General features: G+C 38.7%; 1 protein-coding gene across 2 annotated transcripts in view; it reads right to left on the bottom strand.

The window, feature by feature from the left end:
- Positions 1 to 17,635, bottom strand: part of GADL1 (glutamate decarboxylase like 1) — a 168,516-nt gene that overhangs the window by 124,808 nt on the left and 26,073 nt on the right. For both annotated transcript variants that reach the window (XM_015445005.4, XM_065539812.2), the window contains exons 2-4: positions 10,500 to 10,672; positions 5,973 to 6,099; positions 3,659 to 3,749 (exon numbers count right to left, since the gene is read on the bottom strand). In XM_015445005.4, the coding sequence (XP_015300491.3) occupies positions 3,659 to 3,749; positions 5,973 to 6,099; positions 10,500 to 10,672 (391 nt within the window). The remainder of the gene's footprint in view (positions 1 to 3,658; positions 3,750 to 5,972; positions 6,100 to 10,499; positions 10,673 to 17,635) is intronic.

Raw genomic sequence — 17,635 nt, 5'->3', positions numbered from 1 at the left:
CAGAGTTCTATTAAACCAAGTGGCTGCTGAAGTGTAGGCAGTCTTTGGAAATTTATCCATTGAAAATAGAGAATTACTCCATTAGTGACAGCACTAGTCATGGTTAGATAAGTGCCAATAGCTTGTGGCCTTAGGGATCTGCAAGCTGCTGCAGCAGTCTTACTTTCTAGAAAAACCTCAATTCCATGAGGAGAGATAAAGACAATGCATTTGCATCTTATGTATTAGCCATGGGCAGTGGCCATTTCACTCTTTGGATGCTTGGAATACTGCCTTGGATGCTGTTGATGGTCAAAGAAAATTCATTGTCATGGTAACCAGGTTTTATCAGATTACTATCGTGAGTATGCTAACAGTCCCCTCTAGATATTCTAAGTGGAGACTACTCCATCTGAACCAGGGTTTCCTCTACACTCTCTGTATAAATAAGGAGTGTTCTGTGAGACATCTCTTACGTGATAATTTTACTGCAAAGCACTACCCAAATCCCTTGTCAGTGTAGGATTTGTTGCTCGGGCTGGAATGCTGTTGTCTCAGAGCATTGCTGTTTTAGCCCCTTTAGAGATTGCCTCAGCTGCAGGGAGCTACCTCCTCCAGGGTCACACCCCTTCTTGTGATGGTCTACACCAGATGACTGGTGGAGATGTAGAGGCCTGGCTGTCTGGGCCCAACTGCAGACCAGTCTTGAAGGGCCACTGTAGTTCCAGAGATCTCCGAGCATCAGCCAAGATTGCCATGGAGGCTGCATGGCAACTTGCCTCCTATCCCTGCCCTTTCTTGCATCCTCCTCCTCCTCCCCAGGTCACTCATGTTGATCCCAACGGTAATCCTTAATAAACATCCCGCTCACTAAACACCACCTAGAGCAGCATTCCTGGGAACCCACATTGCAACAGTCACCATGCCTTGTTTGGTAGTGTTTGAGTATTTTCTCTATCTCCAGACAACTTGAGGGTGACTATCTATGATCTCCTTCTCAATTAAGGGATTACATTAAATTGTATCTGAATAAATGTGTACTCTAAATGTGTAAGCAGACACATTTAGATTTATAGTCACAGAATTTAATGCAATTATTTTAACATCTGGAAAGGAAAACTTTGGGATTGAGGCATAAAAGTTGGTCATCTATGTATCACCTACTATTTATCACCTACATATGTGTCAAGAACGCTACAGACATTATGCCATCTTACAAATATAGATTCGGCCAGGTGAGGTGGCTCACACCTGTAATCCCAGCACTTTGGGAGTCTGAGATGGGTGGATCATGAGGTCAGGAGTTCAAGACCAGCCTGGTCAAGATGGTGAAACCCCATCTCTACTAAAACTACAAAAATTAGCGCCACATGGTGGTAGGGGCCTGTAATCCCAGGTACTCAGGAGACTGAGGCAGATAATCATTTGAACCTGGGAGGCAGAGGTTGCAGTAAGCCGAGATTGTGCCACTGCACTCCAGTCTGGGCAACAGAGCAAGACTCTGTCTCAAAAAAAAAGAAAAAAAAAAAATTCTGTTTTTCAACCATGTTATGAAACCAGTGTACATACACCAAAAGTGTGAAAAGAAAGCATATATATTTATGTGAACCTACAAATATATATAAAATAGTTATTCACTTTTTCATAATAAAAGTATTAAGCCTGTCTTTGAAAACTGGCTCAATTATAAACCTAGGAATCAGCCTGGAGGTGGAGGGGAAGACAAGATAGAACACACTCGTGGGCTGGCATATTTTGAGTGGATGGTTTAGCTTAGCAGCAATTTAACACTTCTTTAATCTGAAATATTTAGAGATTTTTGAACTTAGATGAAGAATTAGAAAACCTGGCATATACAAGAAAAGATTGAGAAAGGTATGTAATTTTACTGTCTCTTCTGACTTACCCTCACTGTGTAACTAATTGTAACCTGGTATCTGCTCTCATCTCTCCAACAAAACATCCCTAAAGTTGCCAGTGACGTCCATGTAGCTGATCCAGTGGACGCTGTTTAGGCTCTTAGTTGAATATTCAACAACATGTGACACTAGGCACACTCTCCTCATGGCTGCCACAGCTAGCCTTTTAGTTTTTTCTTTCTATTCTCGCCATTGTAAGCTGACCCTGTTCTTCCTAACCATTAAAGGTTAGATGTCCTCAACGCCCAGTCTTGAGCCCTCTTCTCTCCCCACTCTATACTCTGTCCCCTGGGCAGCGGTTCTTTATCTTGGCTTCCCATTGAAATCATTTGTTGAACTTTGTAAATATATCAATGCATGGGGCACAGCCACAGAAATTCAGATTTAATTGGCCTGGGTTGGTACCCAGGTATCAATACATTTTTATAAAATTCTCAAGTGGTTCTCATGAATAGTCAGGGTGTTGAATCACTGACATAGGAAATCTCATCCACGTCCACCATTTCAATTACCATCATTTCACTGATAATTCTTAAATTTATACCTTTCATATAGACATCAGAATTCCAGGCCCATATATTTCTCAGCTTAGTTCCTATGTATTCTTGGGTATTTTAAAGTCACTGCAAACTCAAATGCCCACAACTGAAAATGGATTGCTTGCTCTTGCCTCCTTCACCATGTACTTGAAAACCAGTTCCCTCTCCCAGTGCTTCTTATTTCTATGAATGATATGACCATGTACCCAGCTATGAAAGCCAGAAACCCAGCCATTGTCCCAGAAACCTTCTCCATCCTACCATTATTTCCAAGATGTGTATCCCGTCCTTTCTGTTTTATTTTCTGAACTCATTCTTTCCCGCTCTATTCCTACTTCAAGTCCAAGCTACTTTCCTCTCTCACTTGACTAAGTAATGCCCTCCTAACGGGTCCTCTCCAACCTATTTATACTTTTAGAGATATTTTCAATAAGCAAATGGCACCTAGTGATTTAGAAACCCTCAATGGCTTTTTGTTAAATTTAGAATGACTCATAAACATGGTCACCTGCGCCCTGTATATCTGGCTCCTGTCTTTCTCTCTCTTTCTCTAGTCTTATTCTCCACTACAGTCCTTGTAACTCTCTCAGCTATACCCACACTGACCTTCCAGTTCATAGCGAATGGCATGCTGTGTCCTACCACAGAGCCTTTATACACGTCATTCTGTCTATTTAGAACTCATCCCTCACCGTATTACTTAATAACACTTATTCTTCAGTGCCTACTGTCACCTCTGCAGAGCACACTTTCCTGAGCTTCCAACTAGGAAGAATTGCCCCATTCGTATTAATAGTTAGAACACTTTGTACTTTTCCTTCAGATGAGAGTTTGGATTTTACATGAATTTTTGTGGACCACTTCGATTAGCATTTTTATACCAGATATTATGCTCTATGAGGGCAGAGTCAAGGTTTATTTGTTCAATTTGTCTCTCCATCACTTAGCATAGAAAATGGCTTTTCATGCAGGAACAAATAAAAAATTGCCCACTCCATTTTCTCATCTGTTAAGTGGAGATAATAATTGCCTTTTCCATCTCACAGTACCACTATTTAAATCAAACAGCTATTTGAATCTGATAAGTATCATAAAACTATTCCATTATTTGCGATGGCACTATGCAAAAGAAACCATTAAATAGAAAATTTTGAAATAAAATGTCATCTAAAAAGTCTCTAATCCACATTTGGTGTGAAATTTCTATAGCATGGCACTTACACACTTGGATTCAATGCTTCAGTCATAAATCGGGCCACCAAGGAGTAGTAATCAAGTCCAGCATACAATTGGTTGAAAAATCTTGGGTGGTCTGCAAATTTAAAACAGAGTATTCATCTATGCAGCAATAAAAAAAAAACCTGATACAGCATTAACATAACTGAATCTTTCAGAAAATGAAAGACACACAAGAATTATATATAACATAATTCCATTGATACGGCGTTCAAAATCAACAAAGCTAAGGAGATGATGGTTAGAATTCTAGGTACTTTGTGGAAAGAATTATGGATTGGGAAGGGACTTCAGAGAGCCTCTGGAGTGCTAGAATTGGTCTATATCTAGATCCAGGTGATGGCTCCATATGCACAGCTAGGTACAAATTCATCATGCCAAGCAATTATGATTTGTGCATTTTACTGAATATAATTATACCCCATTCTCAAAAAAATCCAAAACAGGATCATGTACAAGGAAGAACATGTTGAAGACTCATCTCGGAGCCCTTTCTGCTGATCAATGTTTCTAAGTAAAATATGAGTTGTCTTTTAAGAGCTTTGATTTACTTGCTCCTCTTTTTTACAACCCAGACCCAAACCAGAACCCTTTAAATAATTATTTGAACACTGTTTGTCCAAGGATCACAGGGTACTGCCTTTTTCTCTGAAAATATCAATATTAACTTCTCACTTCATATACATTTCACTTACAACAGAGTTCACCCCAGGCTATGGCACTGAGCAGCCTTTTCATTTTTCAGATTGTACCCATGAGACTGGCGGTATGTAGATGGAGTAAGATGTGACTCACTATGCGGCTTATGTACACTTCTGATTCAATTTGCTTCAAATGCAATTGCCTTTAAGAGACAAACAACATCTTGTTCCAGTTTTAATTTTTTCCCCTCCTATAAAAGGTCTCATAAAGGTTCTTGGCTTTATACCATGTGAATAATCACACCATACACCTGGCTAACTGGCTTGACATTCTCAATCACAGGAAGCTCAGCATGACAGAATAAATAGGCAGGAGGTCTATTTCTACATTTGAGTATTTGGGAATCATTTAATTTGGTGACCTCTCATTACAACTTACAGCATCTGGCTTTAATTTATTTTAGTTTTTTTTTTTTCTCTTTAAACTAGGGGTTCAATAAAAAACAAGTCTCAAAAGAAAATGTCTTTTCAGCTTAAACGTGGAAAACTTCCTCTGATCTGGCAAAAAAAAGAAAACAAACAGGCACTGCTACAAGTAATTTTAATACTTTTTTTTAGTTCTGTGTTAATTTATGATTGATTTCCATGGTAACATGGAAAATATCCAGTAAACTGAAAAATCTACTGCATTAAATGTCATTCTACACTTTTGACATGCACTATAATAATAAGATAAATATCTCTGCTTTTGAAATGCTAACTGGGTTTTTGATACATACACTAGACTTTCCCAAGGGAATATACTCCAATTGTTTTTAGCCAGAATTTTATTATGTTCTTTCCACTAAATTTAGTCCAGTGTCAGAATTTACAAAGTAATGCCTGTATGGTCTTAAGCACTGGATTACCTTTACATTACACTGAGAAATATTTTGGAAGATTATTCTCCCATTTTTGAAACTTGTTCACTGGATGAACAGGATATTAACAGGTAAGTTGGAATGCGCCTCAGTGTAAGACTGACGTCCAATCACTGCATGTAGAAAGTTCACAGTTATGACATCACTGTGAAATAATCTCATCAAAAACTTGGAATGTATTCGTTTGTCTTATATCCATCTAAGGGCTTTTATTTTTTATTTTTATTTTTTGATACTGCCAGATTTGATCAAATAGTTTGGCAGTTACCAACTGCTAAGAGTTAATCAGTGTCTTCCAAATCTATTTCTATTTATATTAAAGATACCTTTTGAACACGTTTTTTTGCATACTCTGGGCCATCAAGACTTAAAATCCCTTAACGAATATATATCATTAAAATACTATTTGCCACTTTGGTCTAACATAAGAAATAAGTAACAGTGATAATATGTGATCTCGATTACAAATAGTATGTGGGGGTTGGCAAGGAGAAGAGGATATTTACATACAAACACTAACATCAACAGTTTTCCTATCAACTTATCTTTGGCCTTCGCAGTGGATCTGGATTAGGGATTAAAGGGACCATTGCAAAAACGTCAGAAACACTAATTTTTTAATCCAGATTTCTCATTCCATAAATATCGCTATACTCAGCTTTGAGAGGTAAATAAATGCTTTACAAACATAAGAACTTGTCAGAGGTACAGATCAAGGAAGTAAATTAAAGTTCTTACTAGTTTTGACGCTGTAGCGTATGACATCCCGACAGAGTTCCAATAGTCTATGGGGTGGCTCGCCTGAGTCTCTCATCTCCAAATCAAGAAGCTGTTTCAGTTGCTCAGGAGGCCTCCATTCACACACCTGGAGATTCAACCACAACCCAAATTGAGTATCCACCATAGCCAGGTATTGAGAGGATGTTAGAAACATGGACTCTACCATTACAACGTCTGGGCACTGGGAGATTTAAACATGCAACTATAGTTCAGACGAAAAGAACTATGACAGTAATGTAGATGTTGATGGCACTAATGGAGGGGTGCCATCTTAGATTTGCAAGGTTAAGGCTGATTTCTTAGAGACACTGATAATCTAACTTGTTACATAGAATAAGAGTAGAGTAAACCAAGTAAAGTTTAGGGAGGTTCTAGATGGAAGTGACAGAAGTAACAGAGACCAAAAGTAAAATTAAAAAACATTAAAAATTCGGATCCTATGGCACATCTGAAAAATCAAGTACATTTGGTTTGGTTAGAACATGGATTTTTGAGAAACGGAGAGGAAATAAATAAAACAGGAATGCTGAAGTAGTTTTCTCTCTGCGTGTACCCTTCCCTATGCAGTCTGCTATCAACCTTGCAGCCAGAATGATCCTCCTAAACTTAAGCCATGGCCATTCCTCTACTCAAATACATCTGATGGCTCCCTATTTCTTTCAGAGTAAAACCTGAGGTCCTTACAAAGACATAAAATGATCCTTTATGATCTGCTTCTCCTGGTTTCATTTTTTCTCTAGTCTCATCTGGGAGTACTTTCCTTCTGGCCGACTCTGCTCCTGCCACCCTGGCCTCCTTGCTGCTCTTAACTACATGAGGGATGTTCCCATACTGGGGTCTCTGCACTGTCTGTGCCCTCTGCCTAGAACGTTTTTCAAAATATCCTCATAACCGAATCTCTCACTTATTTCAAAGCTTAAATCAGAAGTCACTTTCTCAACAGCAATCCTGCCTCCCTTACCCAAAATTAAAATCTAACTATTACCTCTATCAATCCCCTTTAACCTTTCCTACTCTTCCTTTTTACAAAGCACTTATCACCCTCTAATATACTGTTATTTACTGTATCCTACATAATCTCCATACAAGTAGATCTTTTTGCTCACTGATCCCAAGTGACTACCACAGAGTCTGCACATAATAGTGCTCCATAAAGATGTGTTGAATAAATGAATGAATAAACAGAGATAAACAAGGCTCGGATCATAATGGACTTTATGTGACACATTTACAGAGTTTGGACTTGGCTCTAAGGAAGCCATTTAAATGTGTAGGACAGGGGAATGGAAGAATCATATTTGTGTTTGGGGCAATAGCTTTAGTTGTTATGTGGAGATTCCAAATAAAATTTGAAATAAGAGTTTGCTGTAATAAACCAGGCGAGAGAAGGTGATGATCTGGATGAGGGTCAATGCTGTATTAAGTATGTAGTTTTTAGAGATATTTAAAATGCAGAATCACTAGAACTTGAAAATCAGTTAGATTTTGAGGGTGAGATGCATGAGCCAAGGATCATTCCGAGGTTTCCAGCTTAGACACAAGATTGGATGGCAGCAATGGGGAGAGCAGGAGAAGGATCTGTTTGGGGTGGTGTGGGGATGATGAGGTGTAAGCATGTTTAGGACAAGGCACTTTCAGAATATCCAAAAGTTATATAGCAGTTGATCTGAGGCTCTTGCAAAAGATCGAGGACAGAGTTCCAGGGATATACTATGATAATATAACAGTGGATGATGTGGCGCAGAGAGAACCTACAGCAGAGAAGAGAGGAGCAGAATCTTTCTGGGCATCACCAACACTTGCGAATGGACACAGGAAGAGGAGCTTGCCTGTACTATGGAGGATATGCCAGAGGGGTAGGGAGAATCCTGAGAGTTTAGTGCTACCATAACCAAGAAGAAAGAATGTTTAGGAAGGAGATGTTCACCACTGTCAAACACTGCTAAGAAGCCGAATTAGATAAAGACTGAAGTGCTCATGGAATTTATCAACAAGGAGGTGTTCTTGGCAAGAGCAGCTTGACTTAGAGAGGTGGGGGCGGAGGCCAGATTGCTTTGAAGTGAGGATGTAGGAGGTGAAGAAATAGAAGGGAGGGAGGGAGTATAGATAATCTCTAAAAATTTTGGCTGTGGAGGGGAGGAGAGAGATAGGGAAGTAGCCAGGGAGTGAAAAGACTGGGAGGTTGGGGGAAGCAGAAGGAAATACCAAGTTGTGCAAGTAGTATGAAATTGAACTCTGATGCTATAACCATGACAGGCCAGAGGTAAATTGGAAATGCCTGAGACAATCAAAAGTAATGACTACTGGTGCATTCAACAACATGGATGAATCTCAAATGCATTTTGTTGAGGGTGAACAGCAAGACTCAAAGGCTGCTACAATACAATTCCATCAATATGACATTCTAGAAAAGGCAAGTATCAGGGAAAGAAAATCAGTGGTTTCAGGGGCTAGAGGAAAGGAGAGAATTGATTAAAGAGGGGCACAGAATAGTTGTATAACTATTCTAATAAAGATATAGAACAGTTCCATCATGTCGCAGTAATAGTTATGACTTCTGAAACTCATAGAACCACACCCCAAAGGGGTAAATTTTACTGAATGTAAATTACAATTTAGTTTTAAAAACTGACTGATGAAGAATTTTCTACTAATGAAACTAGCAGTGATCATTGCATCAAGCTTGAGTATGTGTCTGCAGGCTACTTTTTAATGGTGCTCTGTTGGATCTCAAACAAGGTAGGTTAAGTTAGTGGTATCAAAACTTCACCTCCTTCCCTGAACTCTAACATAGCTTTCAATTCAACTTCCCGTGGTAGCCTGCACATATATTACATTGTGGTTGACTTGTGGTTCCTTCATTGACAACTTGGAATCTTAAGATCTTCCATTTCTCATCTTATTCGTCCCCTGTGTGAGCCCTTTTTTCCGGGCAAAAAATGGTCCCCTTGCTGTGTTAAATACATCTTGTCCTTTTGCAATGTTCTTTCCATTATTGACCTTCCTGCTTTCTTCCTCAGAAATGAGTACCCTAAACCCAACCTTTCTCTTCCCCTGCCACTTGCCCTTTACATTCCACATCTGAGCTCAAAGTACCCACTCCTGAGTGAAATTCCAAAAATCTGCTCCAGTCTCAAAGCATTTCTCACATCCTTACTGGAACCCCCACTGCCTTTTCTAATGAAAACATATCCTTCCAATTAGATTATAAATTCTGTTCAGAGCTGGGCCTTTCTATTGTTTTTCTTTGTATTCTCTAGGGCTGAATATAAAGCCTTATTCATAGCTAATACTCAGTTAATATTTAATGACTGAATAAAGGCCAATAAAAAAAAACCCTGCCAGAGGAACAGTGTACTCCAAAGTAAAGCAGGTCCAAAGTATTTCACAAGTACAGAGAAGACCAGAAATTATGTAATTATACATATGCTCTCTAGGCAAATACCAAACACCATCAGGATTTTGCCTTGAACATAACTTCCAAATTCATGCATCAATCTATTTTCCTATTAGTTTTCCCAAAGGCATGTGATCAAAACTTCAGAATAAATATCACCTCACATTTAAAATCTCTTAAAAATGATATTTATTTCTAACTAATATAACTAGAATAAAAATCTCTTCCTTACAACATTTGGTGATAATCTACCTCCAACATGAAAACCAATGTGATAAAGGATAATTCAGTAATTTTAAGAGGCATATGGAGTAGTTAAGAGTGCAGATCGTATCCCAGCTCTGATACTTGTGTATAATCTTGGGCAAGGTATTTCTTTTTTTGCCTGACTTTCCCAGCTCTAAAATGGGGGTAGTAAATAGTATCTGCCTTTTAGTGCTTTTGAAAGGATTAAATACATAAGGAGTAGTCCTTAGAACATAGTAAGTACTCTTAAGAGTAGATGCCATTAGCAGCGGTTCTAGTATCAATTTGAATTGAATTTGAGCCTGAATTTGAAATCTATAATCAATAATTGGTACCATAAAGGAGTCAGGCTTAACCATCTAAGATTTCTAGGCTAAATTCAGACAAGCTCTTGATAAGGACCTTAAGATAAATTTAAAATATCTTCACATCCTTTTCTATATTTTGCTTGATTTTCATGAGCAACATGAAGAGTGTGCACTAGAAAATGGGGAGTGAAGAGCATTAGAGAGTTGCATAAGTCAGATTAGCAGGTTACTTATCTATGTTATTATCTAGGGCAGAGAGTTTCATCCCTGTGCTTCATGGCCTTATGTGATTAAGCTCTAGGGTCTCAGTCAATCTTCCCATGAATGATGACTGGCAGAGGGAGTCAACCCTTCAAGGAAAGCAGGAATTGCCTGAAGGACAGCCTACACTTTTATATCTGGACATCCTTTTGAGACAAAGGCATAGAAGAAATAAAAACTTAGCCTTCCCATTTCCCTTATATTCAGCCATACTGATTTGGGGAACATCTATCTTTCCCATTTCTGCAATTTCTTACAGGTTTTAATTTTTACCTTCTCATTGACATCTGTAGCTTTCAAAACCACCTCTTCCATTATTAGCCTACAGGCCTCTTCAACAAATTTTTCTCCAGCTTTTGCATCGGTTGTAGGGCCATTCAGCACAACCCCATCCACAAGAACAGCATTCTTCTTACTTGGAATCATCTCTTGCTGATCAACAGCTCCTGGAAGCATGCAAACAAATTGTGTTTGAGATATAATCTAATGCATCACATAATGAAGCACAGGGGACAAAATGCATCACTATCCCAGCTTCAAATGGCACATCTTTTAATACATGAAGGCATCATTTGAGGTGTTGAGCTGACGATTTCTTATGACACACAATGGTATGATAGAGTTAAGGAAAATTTTACAAGGAAAGCTCACAATTTATGGATTAAGTAAAGCTACCTTATATGTTACTCTGTACTGGGCTGAGTTAGTCATGGAGTATATGACCCCTCATTCAGTATAATTTCAGGTCTGATGAGGAAAGGTACCATTCACATACACCAATTCCCATGCTAGATGGTGTCTGAAGTTGGGGAAAAAAATGATTTCCGTAATTAGAGTTGGTTCACAAAGCAACTATACCCCTAAAAGAGAGTATATATTCATTGGCATTCCTACACATGCATGAATGATTAAGTGATTTCCCTAATCCTTTCCTCAGAGACAGCCATTACTCTACCACAGGAGAGTTTAAGATGGAGGAAGAAGATTAAAGCATTTGGAGAAAAGGATGAGGAAAAATCACTTCAGATTTTATCTAGAATTAACACCTCCTCTATGCTTTCGGTGTCCCCTTAAAATATAAATAATACAATATAATACAATAGTTGTTTTAACTTTCAGAATCTGGTATCCTATAATTAAGGTAGCAAGCTTTTAGCTTCATTTCCTTGTACAAAGTCCTTTAGCATTTCTGAGCCCTAGGATGAAGCTTTGGGCAGAGATAAAGAAAATATCACCTGTCCTTACACAATTTGTTTTCTTTAAGGAAGAGATAATGCATTTCCAGACTGAAATAACAAATTGAATTTTATAAAGATCCATCATGTATTTGATGTATCTGAATTATGGAAGCATCTAAGAGGGATCACCGGGTCACCTTCAGCAAAGTGAATATTGAAATCTTCAAAGGCAAAGAGCTAGCTGCTTTCTTCTTGAACTGGCACACATGAATATGTTTCTCCAAATGTATGTTCCCTCTTCCTTTAGGTGTATGTAGCTGTTGGCCAATTTCTCTATGAACTAGATTACAAAGTTTACACAGAAAGTTCTATTTTCCATTCTTGCAGCATCTTGTTTAGCATCAGGGAGTGTGGAGGAGCTGAAGAAATGTAAATGCAACTCATTTTACTCATTCTTGCAGTCACCTTTCAAACACATGTACAAAAAGATCTTCGTAAGCATAAGCCCACGTCTGTTTCATGCACACAGACACATACACACACACACACACACGTGCACACACACACACTCTTTCTCTCGTAATTTGTTAGGGATACCATATTTTCCCTTTTAAATCATTCCTAAAAGCAGCAATATAAATATGTCACTAATCTTAATTGTATGTTTTAATTCTATGTTTAAATGTTCCTCTATATTACAGATACTGTTTTGTCCCTGAAAGCCCGTAATTTTTCAGCCATTTTCTACCTAGAGAATGATAGAGGAAAGAAAGCAGCACAATGGTTTGTTAAGCTTGTTTTAAATGACTTTAAACTTTTCAACCTTGCAGTTTAAGCACAGGTAAAAGGATGAGACGGAACATGTTCAAGACTGTACATGCCGATCATTGACTAAATGTTAAAAGTCAACGTGAAAATCTATATCTGAGAAGAAAGGTTACTGCCTACCCAAAATAGCCCTCCACAAAAATAATTCTGGCAACTCAATCCAGATATTCAACCAATTTCTAGCACAAGCTTTGATTTAATCATATTCCCTTTTTCTAATCAGTGTGTTTCTCCACCTTATAATGTATATGTTCATTTAATTGTTGAAATTTACAGGAACAATTTTACTGCACCTCACACAGTACCTTCTATTTTAAATCCATCTTAAATATTCCAATGGTCTACAAAAAAAAAAAACCCTTCTAAATATATGTATTTCAAACACTTCTACTCTTAGTGAGGGCTCTAACAATATTAACATTTATCATACCTTAGACTCCACCTTCTCCTCAAAGTTAAACGTTCTGATAAAATTCTATGGCTTCACAAACACTTCAATTCTGTTATTGGCAAACACAAATGGTGTCTACAAAAGCACCAGAAAAAAATATTACAGGAAGATCCCCCAATTGGGGAAAGATGGAATCTGCAGCAAAGGATCAATCTTTTGTCCTCTCACTGAAAGAGGAGCCATTCAGAGCTCCAATGATGAATGTCAGTTCCAGCCTTCACTTCCACATGAAAGGAAACATTTAACATGGTTTAGAGCCAAATGTTGAAGTCCTAGAATTGAGCTTTTAGATGGAAATGCTCTGCACCTGAAGGTACTTTCCTGTCCTCCCAAATTTTCTAGGCCCTAAAAATAGAGTAAGAAAGAGGGCAATTATTCCAAGAACTCTGGTTATGTGAGTAGGCAGTGCTATTATTAAGCACACAGAAAAAGTTAAGGTTTTTTTTTTTTTTTTAACCTCATTAGTAGGATTTCAAGCTTTTATTACCCAGAGAATAGCAGCAGCTCTATAGCCTGCTCAGTCTTTTTCTTTTTCTCTCACCCTGCTCCGTGTGTGTGTGTGTGTCACACACACACACACACACACACACGATAAAATAAAAAATGTCAACACCCACTCGTAACTAGAATAGCAGTAAAATTTAAATTATCACTGTCTTCACACCAATGAATTAAAAAAATCCCCATAATTCACACAATTATCTAGGAGAAAATACTATAAAAATCTATACAGAATTGGGTCTAGATTATGTCTTGTCTTTGATGGACATATTTCATTTTTATAGCCAGATGTGATAATGTGCCTCTTTCTCCCCCAGCCCAGGTCAAAAAAGGACCTCTGGAGATTCTAGAATAGGTCAAGCTGTGGTCTCCTGAGGAAGTATATTCAGAATTTTCATTCTAACTGCTAGAGTTTATAGTGGCTCTTAATCAAATCTTTCAATTTGAGGAATCTTCCATGAAGACTATACCTAGGATATGACTGCTTTTCATCACCCCCACTTTTACCACCTTAGTTCAAACCGCCATCAAATGCTAGGGTTACTGCAGTAGCCTCCCAACTAACCACCTTCTTCCACCCTTTCCCCTCATTCTCTGTGGACTATTCTAAACACAGTACCTCCTACGTTCCCTTGAAAAGGTAAATCTGATCACATGATGACTTCTCTGCTTAAACCATTCAATGACTCCTCATCAAACTGAAAGCTAACATCCTTCTGATAACCTCTAAGGCCCATTTCCTTATTATCTCATGGACCTCAGACCTCATCTCGTTACTGTTCTCCAAGCTCGTACAGCTCTACCATCTGTGGTCTTTTCACCATTCTGATTCTTTCCTGAAACATTAGTTTCTCAGGGAGGCCTCCCTTGACCACCTCATACGACAATGCAACTACCTCTCTGCACTACTTTCTCTGTTTTGATTCCAGAGCAGTGACTACGATGGGACATATAATACCTAGACAGATATTTATATATATATATATATATATATATATATATATAAATATCTGTCTCTCCAATAAAGAAAGGTTAAGCTCTGTGAGAGCATAAGTTTGTGTCTGTTGGTTTCACTGTTATTTCCATAGCACCCAGAAGGTGCCTGGCAGTTTGTAGGAGTTTGATGAACATTTTTTGACTATTCAATGAAATAAGTTCCTCCCGGTTCCTTCAACCAACCAGCGATAATGTCTTCCTCCTCTGAGATGCCATCGCAGGTTGTCTGTATGCCTTTCTGAACTGATAGCACAGCAAGGAGACTGGACCTGATTAAGCAGGAAAAACCTTTGGCTGGGGGTGCAATAGACATAGAACACAGATAACGGGATAGAGAAGAGACAGTGGAGGCTGAAAGAACCCCGCGAACAGTCAGCAAGGCAAACCTGGGGTTCTGTTCTCTGCATTATTAAAGGAAACTGTGGCTGAAAGACCCTCCCTTTCCTCTCCTCTCCATTCTTGCTACTGCAGCCGCTCTTTCTGTGCTCTTATTTTCTTTATGGTAGTCATTTGACTTCTGAAAGTCAGACCATGGACCACGGGCTCACTCCAGAAACCACACTTCTGAATTTGAAAGCCAGTCAATTCCTTAAAGACTCCAACTTCTGCGTTTTTACTAATTCCTCCCCTCCATAGCTTCCAAAATTCTATATAGGCTCAACTTTTGCTTTGTTCAGATAGATATGTTGTTCTCCCTTGATTAACAGACAATTGAGCTTCAAATATTGTTTCAGATTTTGAGAGATAGCCTCTTCCTTTGACATATAATTAAATGAATTAATACAGATAATGCCTTAAAACAGTGTCTGGTACATAGTGGGAACTAAATAAAAGTTAGCTAACAGTACTAAGTAACAACAATACTTATTCAATACATAAATGCCACCAGGCACAGTGGTTCACACCTGCAATCTCAGCACTTTGGGAGGCCGAGGCAGGCAGATCACTTGTGGCCGGGAGTTTGAGACCAGTCTGGCCAACATGATGAAACCCCGTCTCTACCAAAAAGTACAAAAATTAGCCAGGCACAGTGGCACGTGCCTGTAGTCCCAGCTATTTGGGAGGCTAAGGCACAAGAATCACTTGGACCTGGGAGGAGGAGGTTGCAGTGAGCCAAGATCATAGCACTGCACTTCAGCCTGGGCAAAAGAGGGAGACTGTGTCTCAAAAATAATAGTAATAATAGTACATAAATACATAAAGGAAACTTGCATGTGATGGTAAGCTGTGATAATGGAAAGAGAGGCCTTCTCAGATTGATCAAATGACCAGGGTAATAAACTCTAGACCAAGTAGCTGGTGAGTTATCACCTCTGGAAGGGCAGGAAGAGAGGACCACAGTGGTTGGGGGTTTCCCTGTGAGAAGAACAGAGCTTCCTCCACCATGTTCATGAACGCAAGATGGTAGCCAAGTAGTTCAACCCACACTGGGTAGGTAGCTTGCTAGACCTCCTGCCTTATTGCTTTCCACCTTGCACTGTGGTTACCTGTGTAGAGGTTTTATTTCTTATACCAGGTTATAAACCTATAGAAAAAAAGAACCATTTTACTGACCATTCCAGAAACAGAGTTCAGCAACTGGCTTTCAATAGCTCTCTGAGGACTGACTGGCTGACTGTATATTTACTTTGGAAGTCATCTTATCTAACTTTTTCATACAATCCAATAATTCCCTCCACAACCTGTGGCCAAGAAATGAGGAGAGCTGACTTCTAGTCCCACTTGATCACTCCCAAGTTCTCTGATACTCAAATAATACAACCTGTGCCTCAGTTTCCTCATCTATAAAAATTGGAGCCCATCTGAGGAAAGTGATCTGCTAGTTTCCAAAAAATTCCTGGGAAAATTAATGAAGATTCAGAATCCTGAGTTCCTACCCAAAAGGATTCTACGTAGAGCCTAGAATCTAAAATGTTAGCAAGTATTCCCATTTATATTAATAATACCGAAATACACTAATATGCAGTGGGTGTGAGCATGGCTATTCTGGGTGACCTCTAAAGTCCTTCCAAAACTTCAAATCTTCAGTTGTCTAGCCCCTCTTTCTAATCCTTTAATAATTATGTGTTTATCTTAACAAATATGCATCAATCCCTGAGAAGAACTGAAAAATTACAATACTACACACACATATATATGAGAGAGAGTACTTACTATGTGCCAGGCCCTGTTCTAAACGATTTACAGATTTAACAAATGTAATTGTAACAGAAACTCCAGTTACTCAGTTTTTCAGTTCAGAAAACAGAGGATTTAATTGGGTTAAATTGCCTTGCCCAAGGTCACAGAACTAGTGAGTAGTGAAGCTGAAGGTAAATTTTTACTGAGTACTAAATATTTACTGAAGTTCTATGAAGGATCAATGAGATTCTGCTTTATGGGTGTCAACCATTATCAAGGCATCATTAGGGAGTTAATAATGATGGCAAGACAAATTACTGTACTTGGGTAATTGGGGGGCTCAAAGCAATGAATAGAAGATAATAGGTGCAACAGAAGATAATAGGTATCAAGTAGTGCCACATGGAAGACACCAATAAAACATTCTGAATGTAAACAATGTAGACATTTGAAATTAAAGGTTGTGGTTATAGAGAAGCTGAGGTGTCGGGAAAGATTTCTGAAACTGGAAGACCTGCCTGCTCTTTGAACATATGCACTAATAAATAATAATAATACTTTTAAAACCTCATCACTTCTAAAGTAACAACTTCATTGACAGCTGCTCAGACCTCCCATCTTGTCACTTTCACAATGGTCACACAGCTTTTCCTGAGAGTGACTCCAAATATGCATTTGTGTCATGTCTATAGGCTTTTATAGTAAATGAGTAAAGTGCATGGAATGTTTCTTCCACAGCACTATGATCCAAATATGTGAAGACTTTGTATCAACTCTCTTTTGCCAGTTAAAACTGCTCTCACTTTTTCCAGTGGTTTCTGATAGTCCGTGGTCCGTAGTCTGGACCAATTTGCTTTTATCTTATAAAATGAGGCATCTCACAAAATTCCGGGTGTGATCTCACCAACTCTCAACAGAGAACTCATATTTCCCATCCTCTGGGCACCATGATTTCATTAATAAAGCTTTTATTGACACCATAGTGGAATCCAAAGCCTGAGCTTTAAATCCTGGCCCAAATTCTAACTCCGCTGCCGTGACCTTGCCCATGTTGTTTAACCTCTGTGTGATCCATATTTATTATCTGGCAAATGGGGAAAACAGCTATGAGTCATCGAAAGGGTCAAATGTGGTAATGTATGCAAGGTACTAAACAAAGTGCCAGGGACAGTGTAAAGAACTCAATAAATGGTGACTATATGAGGCTCAGTCTATATGAACTCTCTTTTGGCACTCACACTGTTGGCTCAGGTAGAAGTCATAATTAGCAGTCTTAGGGTTTCGTCAGAAAGTCTGCCAGTAAAAGCCAAGTTTCCCATCCAAGTCTCTTTAAT

The sequence above is a fragment of the Macaca fascicularis genome, chromosome 2, assembly GCF_037993035.2.
Source record: "Macaca fascicularis isolate 582-1 chromosome 2, T2T-MFA8v1.1".
NCBI lineage: Eukaryota > Metazoa > Chordata > Mammalia > Primates > Cercopithecidae > Macaca > Macaca fascicularis.
The sequence above is the reverse complement of the archived record's forward strand: the minus strand, read 5'-3'. Positions and strand labels throughout refer to the sequence as shown.